This window comes from Fistularia commersonii, chromosome 30 (genome assembly GCF_037954325.1).
Source record: "Fistularia commersonii isolate RoL2024-O1a breed Wild chromosome 30, RoL_Fcom_v1.0, whole genome shotgun sequence".
Lineage (NCBI taxonomy): Eukaryota > Metazoa > Chordata > Actinopteri > Syngnathiformes > Fistulariidae > Fistularia > Fistularia commersonii.
The window spans coordinates 6,355,708-6,374,358 of record NC_141313.1 but is presented as its reverse complement, the minus strand read 5'-3'; the positions used below and the strand labels follow the sequence as shown (position 1 = coordinate 6,374,358).

General features: G+C 41.2%; 3 protein-coding genes across 3 annotated transcripts; 1 reads left to right on the top strand and 2 right to left on the bottom strand.

Annotated features, from left to right (window-relative positions):
• Nucleotides 1–1,216: 1,216 nt before the first annotated feature.
• On the top strand, nt 1,217–10,056 carry adnp2b (ADNP homeobox 2b). Its single transcript, XM_086177782.1, has 4 exons — nt 1,217–1,603; nt 3,230–3,351; nt 5,819–5,923; nt 6,068–10,056. Exons 2-4 carry the CDS (start codon nt 3,244–3,246, stop codon nt 9,092–9,094), a joined length of 3,240 nt encoding a protein of 1,079 aa, XP_086033908.1. The 5' UTR covers nt 1,217–1,603; nt 3,230–3,243; the 3' UTR covers nt 9,095–10,056.
• A 250-nt stretch (nt 10,057–10,306) lies between these two features.
• Nucleotides 10,307–12,410, bottom strand: ggcta (gamma-glutamylcyclotransferase a). Its single transcript, XM_086177783.1, has 4 exons — nt 12,254–12,410; nt 11,710–11,855; nt 11,507–11,639; nt 10,307–11,397 (listed from the first exon to the last, which is right to left on the bottom strand). The coding sequence occupies exons 1-4, from the start codon at nt 12,368–12,370 to the stop codon at nt 11,272–11,274; spliced, it is 522 nt and encodes a 173-aa protein (XP_086033909.1). The 5' UTR covers nt 12,371–12,410; the 3' UTR covers nt 10,307–11,271.
• Nucleotides 12,411–12,761: 351 nt separating this feature from the next.
• snrpd1 (small nuclear ribonucleoprotein D1 polypeptide) lies at nt 12,762–16,457 on the bottom strand. The gene is made up of 4 exons (XM_086178026.1): nt 16,323–16,457; nt 15,740–15,816; nt 14,812–15,003; nt 12,762–13,128 (listed from the first exon to the last, which is right to left on the bottom strand). The coding sequence occupies exons 1-4, from the start codon at nt 16,334–16,336 to the stop codon at nt 13,052–13,054; spliced, it is 360 nt and encodes a 119-aa protein (XP_086034152.1). The 5' UTR covers nt 16,337–16,457; the 3' UTR covers nt 12,762–13,051.
• Nucleotides 16,458–18,651: the final 2,194 nt, after the last annotated feature.

The following is an 18,651-nucleotide window of genomic DNA, read 5'->3' as shown; positions in this document are numbered from 1 at the left end:
AAATAAATCTCTAAGGTCAGTAGAGGATACAAACAGCACTTTCTTACACTGCTAGGTGTAAGTCAGGACGAAAATAAGTCAATAAGGAGAGAAGATGAGTCTTCCAGGAGCAAAGGCTCAACGACACTTGAGAACAAGATAAACACTGTAATTACTATATTACAACAAAGACTTGATTCACTTACAATTATGCTGGAGGAGTCGGTCATAATTCACAGCCTGTTCGGTATGAATGAAGAGTTTGCAGTAGATTCTCATTGGGAGCGGACTGGTCTCCTTCATCAGTCACACCTCTCTTGATTCAACTTGTTTTTGTTTTGGCCCGAAATCTTCAGTCGTCCCAATGGATTATTTTGAAAATGACAGGAACAGTAAACTTCTTGTAAAGATTTGAACTATTTGATAGCCAGCAACTGCTTCCTCTTCATCTTTTCCTTTCGGCTTTTTCCTTCAGGGGTCGCCATAGCAAATCAAGCTTGCATCAGCTAAATGCTTAATTCATGATGTTAACATAACAAACTTTACGATTTTATATTACTCTAACTTTCCAATTAAGCCGCAATGTGAGTTTTGATGTTCAGGGTTCTAGACAGGTATCAGCTCACATTTTGGTATGACAGTATGATCTGGGAGATAGTCGGTGAAGAGATGCAGTTGCGATCAAGCTACATGGCTTAATATCTATGATAACTTTCAAAATCTAAGTTACTGGTTTTGGAAACTTACCAGTGTGTTGTACAGGTGTTAGAACAGCTATATTTTTAATACGTTCAAAAAACAAAAATCCAAAACTCTAAAATCAGTTTTTCCGATATATTTCTTGTAAGCGCGGTTAGCTAGCTATGTATAGTTTTATGCAATAACATCCATTTTACATTTTGTTATGCTATCCTACTCTTGATAACCTCTTAAATCCTTAAATGTACCCAATCAGATTGCTAGTTTAATGGGATTGGTTTAAAAAAGTAGCATGATATGATGTCACACCAGAAGGACCGCCCATTTAGCTCATTTTCTCAGCAATTCATTGGTCAACCCTTGTCATGTACCACGTGACTAAGAAAAGGGGCCGCATTAGCCACACCCCCTAACCTAGCTATTGGTCGTAGAAACCAAAAATCCAATTAACATGTCAAATATTGCATGAAAATCAATTAGTGGATTAAAAAGGCATCAGCGGGACACTTTGAAACTTTAGCAGACCGCACAGGTAGCGCAATAAAAAGTTATTCACTCTTCAGGCTAGGAGAAATCCTATTGGTCGGCGTGCAGAGTATGCAAATGACCACCCTACGTCAGATCCTGAACTTGAGCGCCATTTTTTTCCTACACGGGGAAGAAAGGGACAAAAGCACGCAGAAAAATAAACCGTTTTCGAGGGAGTTCGTCAACATCTCCGTCCTCATCCGTCGCTCCGGCCTGTCACACGGCGCCGTGTGTTGACGGAGGGATGTGGCTCGGATGAGAATCCGTGCGTATCCGGCAGCAAACGCGGCGTAAGCGACACACACAGCCGCTGCTGCGGTGGAAGTGGGGGAACGCTCGGTCCATCGGAGGCAGCACAGCGACAGCTAACGTTAACCGATACTGAAAATTGGACGAGGTAAATATCCGCGAGGACGCTCTGAGCATCCGAGGAGGAAGAGGCGGCGTAGCTTAATGAGCCGGCTTGTTGCTGTCAGCGTGCTGTTCCTTGTGCACACACGCATACACACACACACACACACTCACACACACACACACACACACACGAATGGGATGGGAACGAAAAAGGTTTGGCGACCAAAATCTCAACATGCTTTCGCGTCTTTCTCCCTCGTCGGTAGGTTCCTGGCACTTTAGCGTCAGTAACGGGGATACGGAAGAGTCATAACGGTGTCACATACTCCTAAGTAAAGTCAGTTGCACAATAATTGTTGTGCATCTGGTTTGTTATTGATTTGAATCTCATGCAGGGTTTTGTTTCAATGCCCTTTTCTATCGATGTTGTATCATTGCCATTATCACACGAATTTGTTCGAATGTCAATCTTTTATGTACTCGGACCTGTAAATTTGTTGGAATTATTGTGTTTTAATCACAAGACATGTCGTCCTGTTGATTTTTTGTGACATGGCTATGGTTTAAATAGCAACCATATAGATTATCCTCTTATGCATCAATTGCCCAGTGTAAACCTGGCTTGCCTGTCAAACGCATACAACTATGGGACAAGATAGAAGATATTGATGTGTTTTCACACACACACACACAAACATACACGCGCACACACAGATGGAGGGCCCATCTCTGCATTTTAAGCACCACAGCCGTAAAACAGCTGAGGTCAATCCACACCTGAACTCAGGAAGGGAGGAAGGTTGTAAAATTGAGTTATCTATAACTCAAGATACATACTTTATCCACGCTTTCAGAGCTGCCTGAATCAATTTCAATTGGCTTTTCTCATCGGCAGACAGTGTAATTTGATAGGAATAAAGAAATGCTGTTGTAAAGACTAACTTGATTGGTGAGTGACTCCGCATCAACAATGCTGCAGGCCTGGACCTCTTTGAGTACCTTTTTGGTTGACTTTTCAAAGTTTGAGTTGTTCGAATTTGTTCAAAAAGTATTCAAAATAAAATGCATATTTTTTTTTAGTTTATGCAAGGGTGTTATTACTGCTTTCTATACAAAAAATCAATTATAATAATCTCAGGATACAAGCCTTTTTAATAGGATTGTTCAGTGTTCTACATTTGTAATTCTCCAATACATTGTTGCAGATGCTTATAACTATATTGTTTTTTTTTTTGTTTTTTTTCGCTTCGGTTGTTCTTTAGAAGATATATGGACGTAGTGAGAGAGGATATGAAGTTAGTTGGTGTGAGAGTAGAATACGGAGAATAGGATGAGATGGAGAGGGTTGATTCGTTGTGGTGGACCCTGAAGGGAAAAGCCAAAAGGAGAAAAAGTAGTAGTTGTAGTTTCGGTTGGTCTTTCCTCTTGGAAAGGACATACTCTATTGTTAATAAAATAGGGAATATAATTTTTTTAACTGTCTTTAGACACAAATTAAATTATCTCACTTTAATCTTATCCTTCTTTCCCATCTATTGATAACATCTTTTTTATGATGGATTGATAACAGGCAACCAGTCCTGATTATCAAATTGTCTTTCATTTCCTGAGCGTCATTATACATAGTTGAATATGGTATCTAACATTAATAAACTTTTCTTCCGACCAGGTTTTTATAGAACCATGTATCAGCTTCCAGTTGGAAATATCGAAAAGATCCGAAAGGCCCGAAAAGCGGTAAAAGGTATCCTGAGTGAAATTGGCCTGGAAGACTGCCAAAACTTCCTTAAGGTATGTTGGGGGGTTTTCGCCTGGAAAATTGTCATGTTGTCTTTAGTGTATGTGTGAACAAAGGCTGAAACTATGGCATATTAAGCAGAAATAGCCTTTAGGTATGACTAGTGAAGGGTACGTAGAGTTGATTTAAACCATGTAATAACAAGTGGGGGGTGACTCTGGAGGGGCTAGAAGATCTGTTTTTTGGGAAGTTGGACAAAATACCTGGATTCCTCACTTCATAAAGTGCCTCAGTTGATGTTTTCTTCATGACCTACAATTCCATTCAGGTCAAATTGATAAGTTGAGCTATAATCATGGGCGTGGCTGCCTCTATGTCTTCGCAGCCACAAGCAACAAAAATGTTGAGATTGTTTCAGCCAAAATGCTTTAAATTAGGTTTATAAACAAGTCAACAAACTTGTGGATGAGATCCCATCTGCTTGCTTTCAAACAACTGTTATACGATTTATAGATATTTTATAACCAGGCCTTTATAAAAAGTTGTCCATCTTTTAAATTAGGTAAAAATAGTTATAAACATTTCAATATTGTTAATTTACACACATTTCTACTAATTCAGTAAAATTCTGTTGCCTTTATTTCTAGTACACTATCTTATCTAATATTTGAAGTATCATAGAATGAAGGGCTTTGACTTTAATATGGACAGAATTATGCACTGCAGTTTGGCTGTGTTAAGCTAGCATTTGATGTTGTTTTCAAGATTATACAAACTGAATAATCTGGCTCTTGCTTTTATGGTACATTCTATTAAATGATAAAGCTGCTTCAATGCAATAAATCCAAATTGAATTCAATTGTATCCAGATAGATATGACATTTAAATTGTTATTTTACATATTTCTGCTGAATGGCAGAAGAGTGGAAATATGTACATTTCAGTTGTGGTGGGAGGGGCCTTGTGTGTTTAAGTTGAATTTTCAGGCCATACATGGCCATACTGATACATGGCAGAGTTAGTGTCCATGAAAGCAGTGTAATGATGCAGCAATTATTTGGATATAAACAGCCCCTAGTTACAAGGGCACCAGTGTTCTAAAATCGCCTGTGTTTCACGCACATGGGGTAGACCACTAATATCTTCGGTTAAACTCTAATGTTCAATAGCCTTAAAATGATAATTAAAATAAATATCAATATTGAGGTCGTTGGCCGCCTTGCATCGAGAGGTTCCTAATTCTATTCCATGTCTTTCATGTCTTCTCTAGATTCTCTAGTTTCCTCCCACACTACAAAAATGTGGATATGATTTTAGGAAGAGACTGAATGGTTGTACACTGTATATGTGGCCCTGTGATTGGTTGGCAAACACGGTGTGGGGTAAAGTCTGCCCATTGTCCGATGTCAGCTAGAATTTGCTCCAGCCCCTGAGGATAGTGGTATAGACTATGAATAAATGAATGCACATCTTCAAGTAGAGCCTATGAAATGAGAAGTCTTGCCTAATGAAGGGAGATTTATTGGAGGGCTCTGGCTGTAAATAGCTGGTTAAATGAAGTGGAGCTAATTGTTGTTCATTCATAGATTTATTGTAACTTGTCCTCGAGGGGGATATGGTGCACAGACAAATATCCAAATATACTCAAGTACTCTTTAACAGCTGTCAATAAAGAGATGCGTGCCTGTAACTGAGATGATCAGCCACTAAATGTCCTTCATTTTCCAAGATAGGTATGTTTTGAGGTTTGGTAGTTTCAAGCTGTTGCTGTTTTTAGTTGACTAGCAAATACATTTTTTAAAATATAACTATTAACTCTTCTCTTGAATAGATATTTTAACACTTTAATACCTAATGAAATAGTTTTTTTATGATTTAAGTTTTGCCTAAATTACAGAGTTCTAATAGTCACAGCATCTAACAGCAAGTGAATGTTAAGGTCCAGTTTCTTTAAATATGCTGTTTTTTTACTGCTGCAATTAAGTGTAATTTCAAACAGCTTCCCTGCTTTTGGAAAGGGGAAAAAACAAGTGGAAAACTACCACTAAGACAGTAGAATTTCGGTTTCAATTAGTCAACATTCACTAACAAAGGAGTGGGGCCAGAGCTGGAGCCAATCCCAGCTGACACTGGGTGAGAGGTGAGAGTTCCTCAGAGTTCCAGGGGCTCCAGCATCCGCTGTGACCCTGAGAAGTACCAGGCAATGGATAGATGGACGTTGATAATTGTCTCTGAACATGTTATTGATTATTAACTCCTGCCGCCAAGTTTGGAAGTTGATTATGATCTTAGTGCTTGCTTTGTTTATACAAAAATTAATTCTCTACTACTCAGCCCGATTTGTTTTGACTGCAGATGTTTACACTTTAATTTTTTTATGAGATGATTGTGGCTGTCTTTACCCTGCTTGTGTTGGCCGCTTACTGTACCTGTCATCAGGAGCAGTGCTTTACATTGACATTGGTCCGTAAGTCAAGTTACAAAGCAAATATTAAATTTGTTTGTTCCATTCTTATGCAGGACCTGAATGAAAAATGTGAGAAAACCTCAGAGGATGACGATGCTTTTGGGGAAACTGTGTGGTTAGATTTTACAGATGGGTTCAACACCAGATTACAGAAAAAGGTGAGTTTGTGACCCTTGGACTGGTTAATCATTAAAAAATTAAAGGCATCTTTGACAGTAACTCCCCTATTAGCTTTTTTGTTTCTCCTTGCCTCTACATGACACTAACTTAAGCAACATTTTTTTTCCCTCTCTTCTCTTTAGTGGCCTTATCGGTCTCGATCCCTGTGCTGTAGCATGTGCAAATACTCCTCACAGAACATCTACAACTTCAGGAGCCACGTCTCACGTTGCCATGCCTATGTGCAGTCTTTCTGTGCACTGGCACCCTGTTCACAGTGCCTCTTCATCGGCCATCCGAAGGCCTTAAAGAAGCACATGATTTTCTTCCATGCCAAACTCCCCTCTCACATCCAGCCGGGTAGGGAGGTCGCTCTTTCAACCCACCGTGGAAATGAGAGGTATCAGTGTCGAAAATGTGGATTCCCAACCTCCTCGATTTTTGTTATTAAGAAGCACATTATTCTCAAACACCTTGAGAGTTTGGCAGAACAGTATATTGGCTACAGACTACAAGTTCCAGGTTCAACTATAAAGGTGTACTGTTGCAAAGTATGTAAAGTGAACACCGGAAACCTTGACCAAATGTTACATCACATGCTCGTGGATCCATCGCACTATTCAGTCAACACACAGGTACAGACTGTAATTCATGAGAACAAGAACTACACCATTAAACCAACGCCAAATGGGAACGGCGTGTTTGTGACATTCCCGAGTATTGCTCCCAAACCGCAGCAAACTCAAGTATTCAACAGTAAGTCCTTGGTTTTACCAAGCAACGGTCAGCATGCTGGAACAGTTGTGGCTCTACAACAACTACAGGGATCTACAAACAGTACTACTTTGATCTGTACCCCTGGAGGCAACCAAGCTTTTCTGCCCCCACAGGCATCAGCGCTAGTGCAACTTGCTAGTGCTGAGGCTAAAGGTTTGCTTCAACCTGGTGCTACAATAGCCCTTAGAAGTGCTTTGCCCCAAGGACAGTCAATGGTCCAGCTTCCCACGGTGTCTAATGTGTCTCTAAAACAAGCCCCAGTGGCTCTTGCTCCTCCTGTTGTTCCACTTCAACAAACTCCACAAGCACAGCAAATTCTTCTTCCATCCGGACTGCAGGCTAACATGGCAGCTGGGCCTGGAGCCATAACTAAGCCTGCTGCTATTTCACAAAATGTATCAACAAACCAAATCACCTTGCAAGGTACCATGCTGACATCACAGTCCCTGCTGAGTCATCTTATCCCCACCGGCAATAAGGTGAATGGCATGCCCACTTACACTTTTGCTCCACTGCAAGTAGCCATGCCAGTGTCTCAGAGCACTGTGAACCCTCTCAGACCAGTTGAGCAAGCAAGTAACTCCTCAACGCAAACCAAGAAATGGATTACATGTCCCCTTTGCAATGAACTTTTTCCTTCCAATGTCTTTGACATACATATAGAGGTAGCACACCAGACCAAGTCCACATCATCCAAGTCAGAAAGTTTGGCAGCACGAGCGGCATTCCTGAAAAAGATGCCTGACAAGACTGTCAAATGTCTAACGTGCAGAGTTCTACTCTCAGAAAAAAGTGTCTTCCAGCACCTGCTGCATGGCTTAAATTGTTTATACTGCTCTATGCAGTTCTTCTCAGTCAAACAACTTGCGGAACATGTGAAACAGCACAATCCCACAAGCAAGGCTTACTGCGATTTCTTGAGGCAGAAGTACAGGGTCTACTCTAAAGGTAATGGGGGAATCTTGTTCCCTTACTTTGATGTCAACACCACTGCACCAAAAGAGGTTCTTGGAGACAGCGAGGTAAACCTCGCCCTTGTCACAAGCTCCCTTGATTTGATATTTGTCAAGTTGCAGCCCAGCAACCAGCCAGATATCTGCCCTGCACCTGTGAAAATGAATAGCTCATACTGTCCATTCTGTGACGAGAAGTTCCAAGAGGAATCCAAACACCTTCAGCACTTGAAACAAAAACATTTTGTAGCACCTACCATCCATGCCATCCTCAAGACCGAAGCTTTCAAGTGCATATACTGCAACGGTGTGTACACAGGAAAGGTTACTCAGCAGGCGGTGATGCTCCACATACAGCGATGCCGGTGTTCACCTAAACAACCACAGCCAGCCAAAACGACAACAGTACCACATCAGCCAAAACCAGCGCCGCATAGTCAGCCCTCCGGGCTCTACTTTCTCCAAGTGCCACAAGGGTTGACTATGAAACAACCCCTGGCCCCGGCTCGTGTAATTCCAGCTGCGCCTGCTGGAGTGAAGAGCGAGACAGAAGTAGAGTCGCAGTCTAAAAAGAGGCTGGAAGCCGCATGGAGAGAAGCAATCGAAGCCAACAAACGAGAGAGAGAAACTAAGGCGGCTGTACGCAGAAAGCGGGATCACGAACGGCTGTTGCCACCACTGGAGGTGGAGTTTCACAACGATCCAACAGTGAAGCTTTGCCTGGAACCCAGTGCCGTTGAACGTCGCTGCAGCGAGGAGCGTAGAGATTTCATATCCAAATATTTTAATCTGAACCCTTACGCAACCAAAGCAGAATCTGATGAGTTGTGCAGACGACTTTCCATCACCAAAGCTGAGCTGGCAGCCCTCTTTAGCAAGAAGCGCAGCAAGTGCATGAAGAGCCTCAAGAGGAACACTGCGGCCATTCTCCTCGGCTTCAACATGGCTGAACTCAGCAAAGTCAAGCACAACCTGCTCATACCTGAGCAGCGCCCCCCTGACATCACAGAGCTGCAACACTCTAATATCACAGTGCTGAAGACCCGTAATATCACAGAGCTGCAGCGCCCTGTCATCACACATCTGCTGTCTGCTGAACCAGTAATGCAGCTTCAGCCTGAAGATTTCACTGTCAAGCGGCCTGACGATGTCACAGAACAGCCCACGGACGAGATACTACAACAGACAGATACAGTACAACAGCAGCCCCACAGTGTTACAGGGCAACACTCCGACATCACAGAGCAGATGAAATCAGACATCGTAGCAAGGCAATTGCAGGCTGCTGGACTTAGAGAGCAGCAGGCTGGTGGACCCAGGGAGCAGCCGGAGCCTGCTGATCTCATGGAGGAGATAAACAGCGAGGATGACCTAGAACCAATGGATTTAAGTGGAAACGACAAGGTTACAGATGGGCTAAAGCGCGAGCAGAATGACTAAAACTCAAATAAATACTAAGATTAGTAATTTAAAGAAAAAGTTATAAACCCTCTAATGTTATGGCCTTTTTGGTTTAGTAAGCAGAGAAATTTCTAGAAATAAAATTGTGTGATTCGTGCTTTGCGTTGTCTGTTGCTAGACCTAAATCCAGTTGGAGACCTGTGGGTTTGGACTGCATTGTTAGACAGTAAGCTAGACCACCATTATCAGACCACCACCTGGGTTAATATTGGAATAAATGTCCATCCTCCCATATCCTGGTGGTTCATCACTTAACTGAGACCCTTAGTTGTTTACTTTCCTTCAGTTGGTCACCTGACCGTAAATGTCAACTATAACCGAGGGCAGTTAATGTAGCTGTTATTCGTCGTGTTCATTTGACTTCAGTATCCTGTCAGTGGTCTTTATCCCTATATCCACACACATGCAAAGTCAGAGTTGGGACGCTATCTGATCATGGAGATGTTCTCCCATCTGGGGATATTAAAGTAGTGCCAGAATTATGTGTGAGATAATTTACCCTGATACATCTCCAAGTAAACCTAAAATTAAGCACTGATTTCCTTCTGGTAGCTTTGCACCCTTTGTACAGCACTGCTTGTCTGCCAATATACAAACTCGAGGACATGACATTTAGTTTGTGTATGTTTTTGTTTTTTCTTTTGAATGGGTGAGGCTTTTTTTTTTTTTATTAAGAAAGTATTTGGACCTATTTCTATCTTGTGCACAAGTTAATACTTTTGTTTTGTCATTCTTTTTGGTAATTTTGCAGATTGGTGACATTTTTTCCCCTTCTATATTTTAACAATTGGGGGGGCCTGTTGTTCAGAAAACACATTTAGCAAATGGCTAATGTCTGGCTGAATGTCTATCTTGCAGTAATGGAGTCAAGTACTTGAGAATGTACCAAGGTCAGAACTACAGGTTTCTGTTCCCGGAGTTAATAAATACTCGGTTATTGTAAATCCTTGACTGTCTCGCTTGAATGAGCCTCAGATTAAACTATTTTTTGATGTTGTGAGATCTAGACTTAAGGACATTTACTTAATAATCAACGCCATGTTAAACATATTTGGTGCTGATTCAATTGTAATATTTTGCTATCCTTGGATTTATTTTTGTGTGGAAGAATTTTCTATCAGTAAGAGGTGGCCAGATACATTGAGGTTCAAATCCTCATTCTGTCCAAAACCACAGTGTTAACGGTTTGTCTTCATGTAAAAAATCCATTCATTTTATTAACTCAAAATAAATCATTTTCAAGCCTGTTCTAGATGCTCAACAAGATATTTTTCTTTTGCAGTACAGGCACACAGACAATTCTTTGGCCCTTCTCATAACTCCCTTTGTCAACAGGAACAAACAAGTAGTCTTACGTTCAAACATTGAGAGTGACTGTTTTATCAGTATTTTTAATTTAGACCTGAGAAATACACAATGTACTTCTTTGGACACATTTTTGTCTTCGATTGTAATGAATATTCAAGAAACTATCAGTCACACTACTTTGCAAACTAGAAGTACCACAGTACAATAGTAAGCCAATGTGGGAATAGCTTGGTTGACATGTTTGGGCTTGGCCAATACACACACACACGTATACATACATGTCACTGCCTGTATTACATTAATGAAGTTGGAGGCTGGAAGTACATAAATATCACAGTACCTGTCAAAAGCATCATGCAGAACAGCAGCTAAATACAGATCTTTTCAAAGTACCTGATGTAACAAACTGTTTACCAAGGAGGTCAAACCAGTTGACCTCAGAATTTTTCTAAATACTTCAATATCTTCACGATAAATTTACTTCTTGTTTCTTCAACAAAACAAATCTTACAATGCCCGTCTTAAAATGTCCTGAGCAGCAGTTAACGACTGATAAGATAGGAGGAAATCGGAAACTAAAAGCAGCACAAACCTTCAGTCACATTATTTGGGCCATCTTAGCTTCCTCATTGAATAAAGACAACTTAAAATTCTTGATATAATTTACTAATTGTGGAGGCTAAAAACCAACCTAAATGTTGGACTTTTCTAAGCTATTAATCATAACCATGGTAAAATCCCTATCATATCACTCAGGTTTTCAATTTTTCACATCAGTTTTACAACCCGAAATTTAAGTCCATTACAGTCTTGTTTGCTGTGTACCTCGGTAAGCAAACTTCCTATTTCTACTTCTCAGCTGTTTCGATCAGATCGAGAATGGAGGGGCCGCTGTAGTTGTTGGTCTCCATAGTCGTCAGCCTCTTCACATATTCCACCGGGAGGCCATTCTGCTCCGCACCCCGGCATATGACCTGATCGGAAAACAGCACGCCTTTGTTAAATACTATTAAAATACCAATAGTCCTTGACTGGGCCAGTTTTGAGCTACTTGAGGCTCAGCGGTTGTGACTGTACACACACCTGTTTATATTGAGGGGAAGGAAGACAGGCATGAAAATTGTTCATCTGGTACATTCTGCACATCACCAGCCCTTCATCCGTCTCCACTCCGGCCTCCAATGGAGTGTATATTCCTTGGCTCACTCCTTCCTGACTGAGTGTAGAAATATATAGTCCGGTTAAAATATATATTTTGAAGTGTTTGTGTGAAAGCATGATCTCACTTGTCAAGGCTTATCAGATGTTCAAGGCTCATCGTCCAGATCACACCCCACACTTCTTCTCCTGGACAGAACTGAATGGTGGCCGCTCCACCATGCCAATCGTTGTCCACGTGTTTCTCACACAGGCCGAAATTCAACTTGTAGTCCTGTTTGAATGCGCGCGCACACGCACACACACACACACACACACACACACACGCGTATATATATCACCGCATGGCCGCTGCACCTGGTACAAATGTACACCCGAATTATGTCCCTGTGACAAGTAAGCGACATTAGCTTTTCAAATCTACCGAGAAACCGGAACAAAGCCTCCATAGATCGGCATTGTTAATCCTGTGAAGTTGAAATCTCCCTGGTGCGTTTGAAGTCAGTTAAAAAACGAAGAGACGAAAACAGCACGTAAACAATACAAACAGAGAGGACAAAATGGGGATAGCGGAGCTGAGACAGTCTGCACTGGTTGTTTCTGAACATCGCACGGCTAATCTACAAAGGAGAAATCAAAGCGATAACATGCTAGTTTCCTCCGTTCCGTTACCTTAAGTCGGCCGGTTGAGTAAAACACCGCCGACGGGTTAGCGAGCAGCAGCCGTTCCTTCAGCAAGTTGCTCCCGAAGGCGAAATATGTGAAGCGACCAGTGTTCGTTCCGGACATGATACAGACGATCCGTCGATCGGAAACCACGTGACCGCCGTAGAGACGGAAACGATCCGCCTACTCGGGTGAAATATAAGCAACAGCCGCTGGAAGAAACTCGTTTCTTCCCCCTCGGGTTTTCAAATCAGAAGCTGCAGAAATCAACAGTAATTTCCCAAGAACTTAAACATTCACACATGCTTCACCTTGTAAAAATTTTGAAACGTCTCTAGTTACAGCTGACAATTAAAATTTAACCAACAACCCGGCTCCTGTTAACAAGTCACCTGTTATACTCGTTAATGGTTCTCCAGCGATGGACAGCCTGCAGTGGACATTTAATCAACATTTATAATCTTGATCATGAAATCAGAATGCAAACATTCATCATGTATTGCAATGTAACAATAAAATGCCATCGTTTTTCAATGCACTCCTGCAGCTCCAAACTTTATTTTGCCATGAAATGAAAAGGTATACGTATAAATCAGGTAGCTGAATCACCAGACAGTACAATTCCTCCAGGCAATGACACACTCAGTCAAATCCATCCTCTTCACAAGGAGAATTTTAATATACAAAATTGGAGAAAACAAAAATGAACAAAAATTCAGAAAACATTCCCACCAAGATTTAAAAAAACAAAAACCAACAGCCTGTACAATGCAGTGAGTGTGCGCTGGACTCTGAGCCTGTCGATCATCTCCTGGGGCCTCCTCGGCCTCGTCCTCTTCCTCTGCCACGTCCTCGGCCTCTGCCTCTCCCTCGGCCAGCCACTGAGAAAGACCAGTTAAAGATGAGATCGTTTGTCAAACTTTAAGGGCGCACTTGGCATCAGTTTACACGTACTGACATCAGCTCAAACCATTGCAGAGAATTTGAAAACCATCTAGAGATGCCTTCGGCTCAAGTGTGAAACTTCAAACACTTGAACGGATCTGAGTTTCAATGTGGCGGTTAAAGATTTTTTTAGTCGAAGAAATTAAGCTCATGTTAAGATTGTGAAGACAAAAGAAGAAAAGTTTCAATTGAGACAAGCACCTTCGTTGCTACTTGATGTCAGCTTAGCTTTAGATTCAACATGAGTAATGACCAACATACAAGGACCATCACCTGGTCAGGAAAAAAAACCTTAACAGGACGTTATAAGAACACCACTGACTTATTGGGACCTGGAGACTAACGGTATGAAAAAAATATGAAATAAACAAATGTAGAACAAATGCCTGTGCAATGCCATGCCAGGTCAAACTCCCTGCATATGAGAACTAACTTGGCAAAGAAGAAATGCTGACTCTAAACAAAAGGCATTTTGATTTCTTGACTGATTGGTGCAGAACACTGTGATATCTGTTAAGACTTTGAGACAGCAATGGACCCAAACAGCTTCACCCGTTACAGTTAAGGACAGTTAAAAACCAAAAAGATCCGTAATATGAACATAATGGTAGGAATTTAAATTTGGTTACGATGAAAGATGGATGAAAGCTCATGTAATTGCAAAGCTCCTTGCTACATTAAGACATCTTGAACACAGTAACAAGACACTGGTCTGAACACATCTTTGAAGATTTAGTTCAATTACTTCAAATATTTCACACTCTAAAATGCCTCTTCTGCTACTGCCGCTGTGTACGGGAGGCCCTGTTTCCCAGAGATTGGAAAAATCATTAGCCGTCCATGTTTTTTGCCTCCAAAAACCCTTCAGTTTAGAAATGCGTCAAGTCCATGAATATTTTTTTGGGTCTGAATGAACGAAATAATAGTAAACCTCAATTTCTGTCATGCTATTTGTAAATGCTAAGTAATTACAGACAATTATGATTCAGCTTGTTAACTGTCCTAAATAGGGTAAGCATCTCATTGTACACACAACTGTGAGGTATTTTTTAACTGCACGCTACTGGATAGTGAGTAAAGACAACTGTAACCTATTGTTTCATTAACTAGTAAAGATCAGTCCACTGTACATACACTCCCTTTAAGTCTAATATCCAATGTCTCAATCCTTTGTCTTATTTTATTATGAGTAACTCAAGGTTAATGCAGGAGAGTTCTCAAACCCAAATAGGCTTCTCAGGCCACAGAACTGCTACTTGAAAACCTTTCATGTACACTAAAAAACATCCGCCATTTTACCTGTTATGGAACAAGAAAAAAACATGATGAACGTTAAAATTATATATTTTATTTGAGACCCCAATTTTCATCTGTGGCACAAAGGCACATTTCTTGTCTTTGAATAGCATATAGGTCAAGAACTTGAGGGCTGCAGAAATACAACTCCTTGGATGGAAACTGCAATAAAATGCTTCTGTGGACAATAAATACAAAACATTTTCTCTAGAATTAAGTCACACAGTTATATCATAAAAACCATTCCAGAACAACCAGAAATACTGGGACATTGTATTCCAGTGAGTGCGACAGCAGGACCAATGAATAAAGACAATTCTCACCTGCTTCCCTCTTCTTGGACTTGATCTTCGGCTCAATGTCAACCAGCAGTGTGTCCAGTGGAAGGCTGTCAGGGAGGATAAAGTAGCGGATATTGTTGCCACGGATACTCAATGACTCAAGCTGAGTTGGTTCCCTGTTTTTCAGTGTCATTTTCACAGCTTTCAAGTGGGTGTTCATGCTCACGTCAACACCTGAATGAAGACAAAAAGCGACAAGGGTTATAAACATATTAAGACTATATAACTGGAGTGCAATATGAACAGTAACTCAGCCACAATGACTTTTAGGCAAAAGACTTCTGACTTTTGTATTTCATAACAGTTGTGATGAAATACAGCCCATATTACAGATTAATATTACTATTTTTGAGTTCACAATTGGATGTTTTGATTGCCCAAGGGGTACATGTGAACAAAAATCACTGAGTTTCCTCAAGAGTTATCGGGAAAAAAAAAAAAACTCAGTCAAGTTCTCAACTTGTTATGATTAAGGAGCCGCCAAATTCCCATTTGAAACAATCCTTTAGTTATTATCACTGGCAACCACTGATTTAACAGAATGCTGTAAATGCAGGTATGGCAATGTAACTTTCACATTGGCATTTAGTAGTTGTTCAATATCCACCATCTGGTTTTGCTCGTTCACTGATACATTGACTCTCCCAAGCTGTGTGTAACAAAAGTTCATGTCTCTCAATGACCTCTTGTTTAAGCAAGAATCATGAGATTCTAGATATTCAGTTTAAGGGGTCTAAATGTCAAGTCAATCATTTCTTTTACTTTATTAGATCTCTTGCCTTCTCAAGTAAGTAAGCAAGCGAGAATCTTGGTGTTGGTCAACCCAGCAGACGATGCCCGTTTCTACACCTGTGTACTATAAGGCAGACCGGGAAATAGACCATCAGGGGGCAGAGAAAGCAGCTCTTACCGGTGATGGTGCCATGGACCTGGGTTCCATTCTTTAGCTCGATGGTGACCGTCTCGTGGCTGAGCTTCATCAAAAACCTGGTGGGAAGACGAACACATGATTCAAATGTTACCAGTGGAAAAGTAATCAACACGCATGACACCAAAATTAGACCAAGTACCCAACTTAAAAACGTTGTAGCGTGAAGCCAAATACCGACTACAATACCCAATGGCGGTTTGTGATGTTAGCAAACGGCTAACGTGAATTCAAACCTTGTTGTTAGCACAAGCTAACACCAAGACTAGCGGTTAACTCCACTCGGCAATGCCTAGACGAAGATAATAACCTACGGATAAAGGTTGAATATGTGTATAGACTCAATTGTTTATAAAACTTCATAACTCCATTGAGAGTCTTCATTCGGGTGGTGTTTCCAGACAAGACACTGAACCCCTGAATATCCTCCATTCATTCCGGCCGCCTCTTCCCGCCCAACGGCCGAGTCTCCGCTTCTATCTAAATCAATCCGGCGCCGCCACTTCGCTTTCAGCATCTGCTAGTCTCCCAATCTACAACAGGAATCGTGTTTGCACTCGCTCACCGGACTAGTTTCATGACGGCGATGGATAAGACAGACAAATCCACCGGAGACAAAAAAAATTGCAGCGCTCAAGCGAAAGCACAGGCCGCCGTTAAAGGATATACGTAGTTGAAACGTTGGGCTCACGTCATTTCCGCCACAAGAGGAAACAAATTACACTTGAAAAACAGCGCCGCCTGTCGGTGGGAGGATAAACAGCCGCAGGCTTGGTAGATGCTACTGAGGGCAGTTTCCTCTTCTGCTCTCGTATACGATATATTCATTGCCAAATTAGAAAATGAATAGCATTAAGAATTATATAATATAATACTCCTCTTCTTCTCCTTCCGGCTTTTCCCTTCAGGGATCACCACAGTCTTTGCAATAGTGATGGACAGGCTGACAGACGAGGTTAGACAGGAATCTCCATGGACCATGATGTTTGCAGATGACATTATGATCTGAAATGAGAGCAGGGAACATGTTGAGGGGAATCTAGAGGTATGCACTGGAAAGGGGAGGAATTAAGGTTAATCGCAGCAAGACAGAGTATATGTGTGTGAATGAGAGGAACCCGGTGGAACGGTGAGGCTTGAGAGAGTGGAGATCGAGAAGTTGGAGGATTTCAAGTGCTTAGGGTCAACAGTTAAGAGCAACGGAGAATGTGGAAAAGAGGGAAAGAAACTGTTTCAAGCAGGTTGGAAAGAGTGGAGAAAAGTGTCAGGGGTATTATGCGATAGAAGACTATCAGCCAGAATGAAAGGAAAGGTGTACAAGACAGTGGTGAGACCAGCGATGCTGTATGGACTAGAAGATGTTGAGGTTCTCTTTGGGAGTGATGAGGATGGATAGGATCACGAATGAGTCCATCAGAAGGACAGCATGTTAGATGTTTCGGAAAGAAGGCTGGGGAAGCCAGACGGCTCAGTCATGTAAAGAGGAGGGACAGTGCATATATTGGTAGATGGGATGCTAGGCTTGGAGCTGCCAGGTATTATCACCAAGGAAGGAAGACCAAAGAGAAGATTTATGGACGTAGTGAGAGAGGATATGAAGGTAGTTGGTGTGAGACAGGAGGATACAGAGAATAGTTAGATGAAGAAGGTCGATTCACTGTGGTGACCCCTGAATGGAGCAGCCAAAAGGAAAAGAAGACAAAGATAAACAAAGTATACGATCTAAAATATAATTGAATTCTACAACTGGTTTGTGCAAATAATTAAAATTCCAAATGTTAAAACTGCTAATGTAAGTTTTAAACAGGTTTAAAGAATTAAACACTAGGTAGGTCTACTTGAGTTCAAATAGATATACCACGACAATTGAAAAATAGTCATTATTATATTATCATTGCCGGTGCAAGCTGTAACGATAATGTGATATTTAGTATTTTTCCGCATCGTTAGAAAAATATTTTCTCGTACTTATAACCGAAGACTTTTTTTTCACCAAAACATAAAACTTTTTAACCATTAAAAATTTGAAGGAACTTTAACGTTGTCAGTATAAACTTGTGGCCAGTAGATGTCATAAAAGACTCGCTTAAGGGGAAACCTCGCCTCCTCGGTGGTGGCATGAGAATGTATCTCCCACGTCATCTCAGAATCTTCAGAAATAACAGAAATCTTTTGTTAACCAGGATCAGCTGTGGGATCACATGGAAAGTCTGATTCCGAAAAGCGACCTGCGAGCTGGAGATTCCAAGCATAGCCAGGATTTGGGCCAGTTTTGGAGCCAAACATGATCCTTTGTAGCCCAGATAAATGTGTGCAGTGCACGCAGAGGAAGAGGACACGAGACTACAAAGCTGTACTGTAATCTGTGATGCTAAGAATCATAGGGACTAAGAAAAAATATTTTTTCCTCCATGAAATGAGAAGTTGACTCCCTTCCAAGGGCAGGTGGGAGTTCATTTTAAGGCTTGTTTTTTCAGTTTTTTTCCCCTAACTGTCTTTCCTTTTTTTGAATTCCAAAGAATGTGGATAATTTTTTTAAAATCAAAGTTTTTGAGACCATTTTTGAAATTCCTCATTGTCACTGCTGGTAAATGATATTTTTTTTTCCTCACTGAAATCATTCAAGGGTGCTCCTGTAACTTCCCTGTCTTGATGTGCATTCTAGATAAGGCCACGAGATGGTACAAGCCCCTAAATAAGTAGAGACAGCGCCGATGTTGAATAGTTGGGCCAGTAGATCAACCTGTTCAAATAAACCCCTTCTGATGACTAAACTGAATCCAAAACATGGGAAAAAAGTCGAAGAAACAGCTTGAAAAACTTCCTATCAGCTACAAGTGAAAAAGTTTCTTCTCTATCACTGTGTCCAAGTTAGGTCAGCAATTGGCCATGGA

Bases quoted from the DNA above. Each gene is read 5' to 3' on its own strand.
- adnp2b (XM_086177782.1), top strand. From the start codon at position 3,244: ATGTATCAGCTTCCAGTTGGAAATATCGAAAAGATCCGAAAGGCCCGA. The intron at 3,352-5,818 runs GTATGTTGGGGG...ATTCTTATGCAG, and splicing joins ACTGCCAAAACTTCCTTAAG to GACCTGAATGAAAAATGTGA. The intron at 5,924-6,067 runs GTGAGTTTGTGA...TCTTCTCTTTAG, and splicing joins ACACCAGATTACAGAAAAAG to TGGCCTTATCGGTCTCGATC.
- ggcta (XM_086177783.1), bottom strand. From the start codon at position 12,370: ATGTCCGGAACGAACACTGGTCGCTTCACATATTTCGCCTTCGGGAGC. The intron at 11,856-12,253 runs GTAACGGAACGG...GCATTCAAACAG, and splicing joins ACTCAACCGGCCGACTTAAG to GACTACAAGTTGAATTTCGG. The intron at 11,398-11,506 runs GTGTGTGTACAG...TTTTCCGATCAG, and splicing joins CTTCCCCTCAATATAAACAG to GTCATATGCCGGGGTGCGGA.
- snrpd1 (XM_086178026.1), bottom strand. The intron at 15,004-15,739 runs GTAAGAGCTGCT...GTCTTCATTCAG, and splicing joins GGTCCATGGCACCATCACCG to GTGTTGACGTGAGCATGAAC. The intron at 13,129-14,811 runs GTGAGAATTGTC...GGTCTTTCTCAG, and splicing joins GTCCAAGAAGAGGGAAGCAG to TGGCTGGCCGAGGGAGAGGC.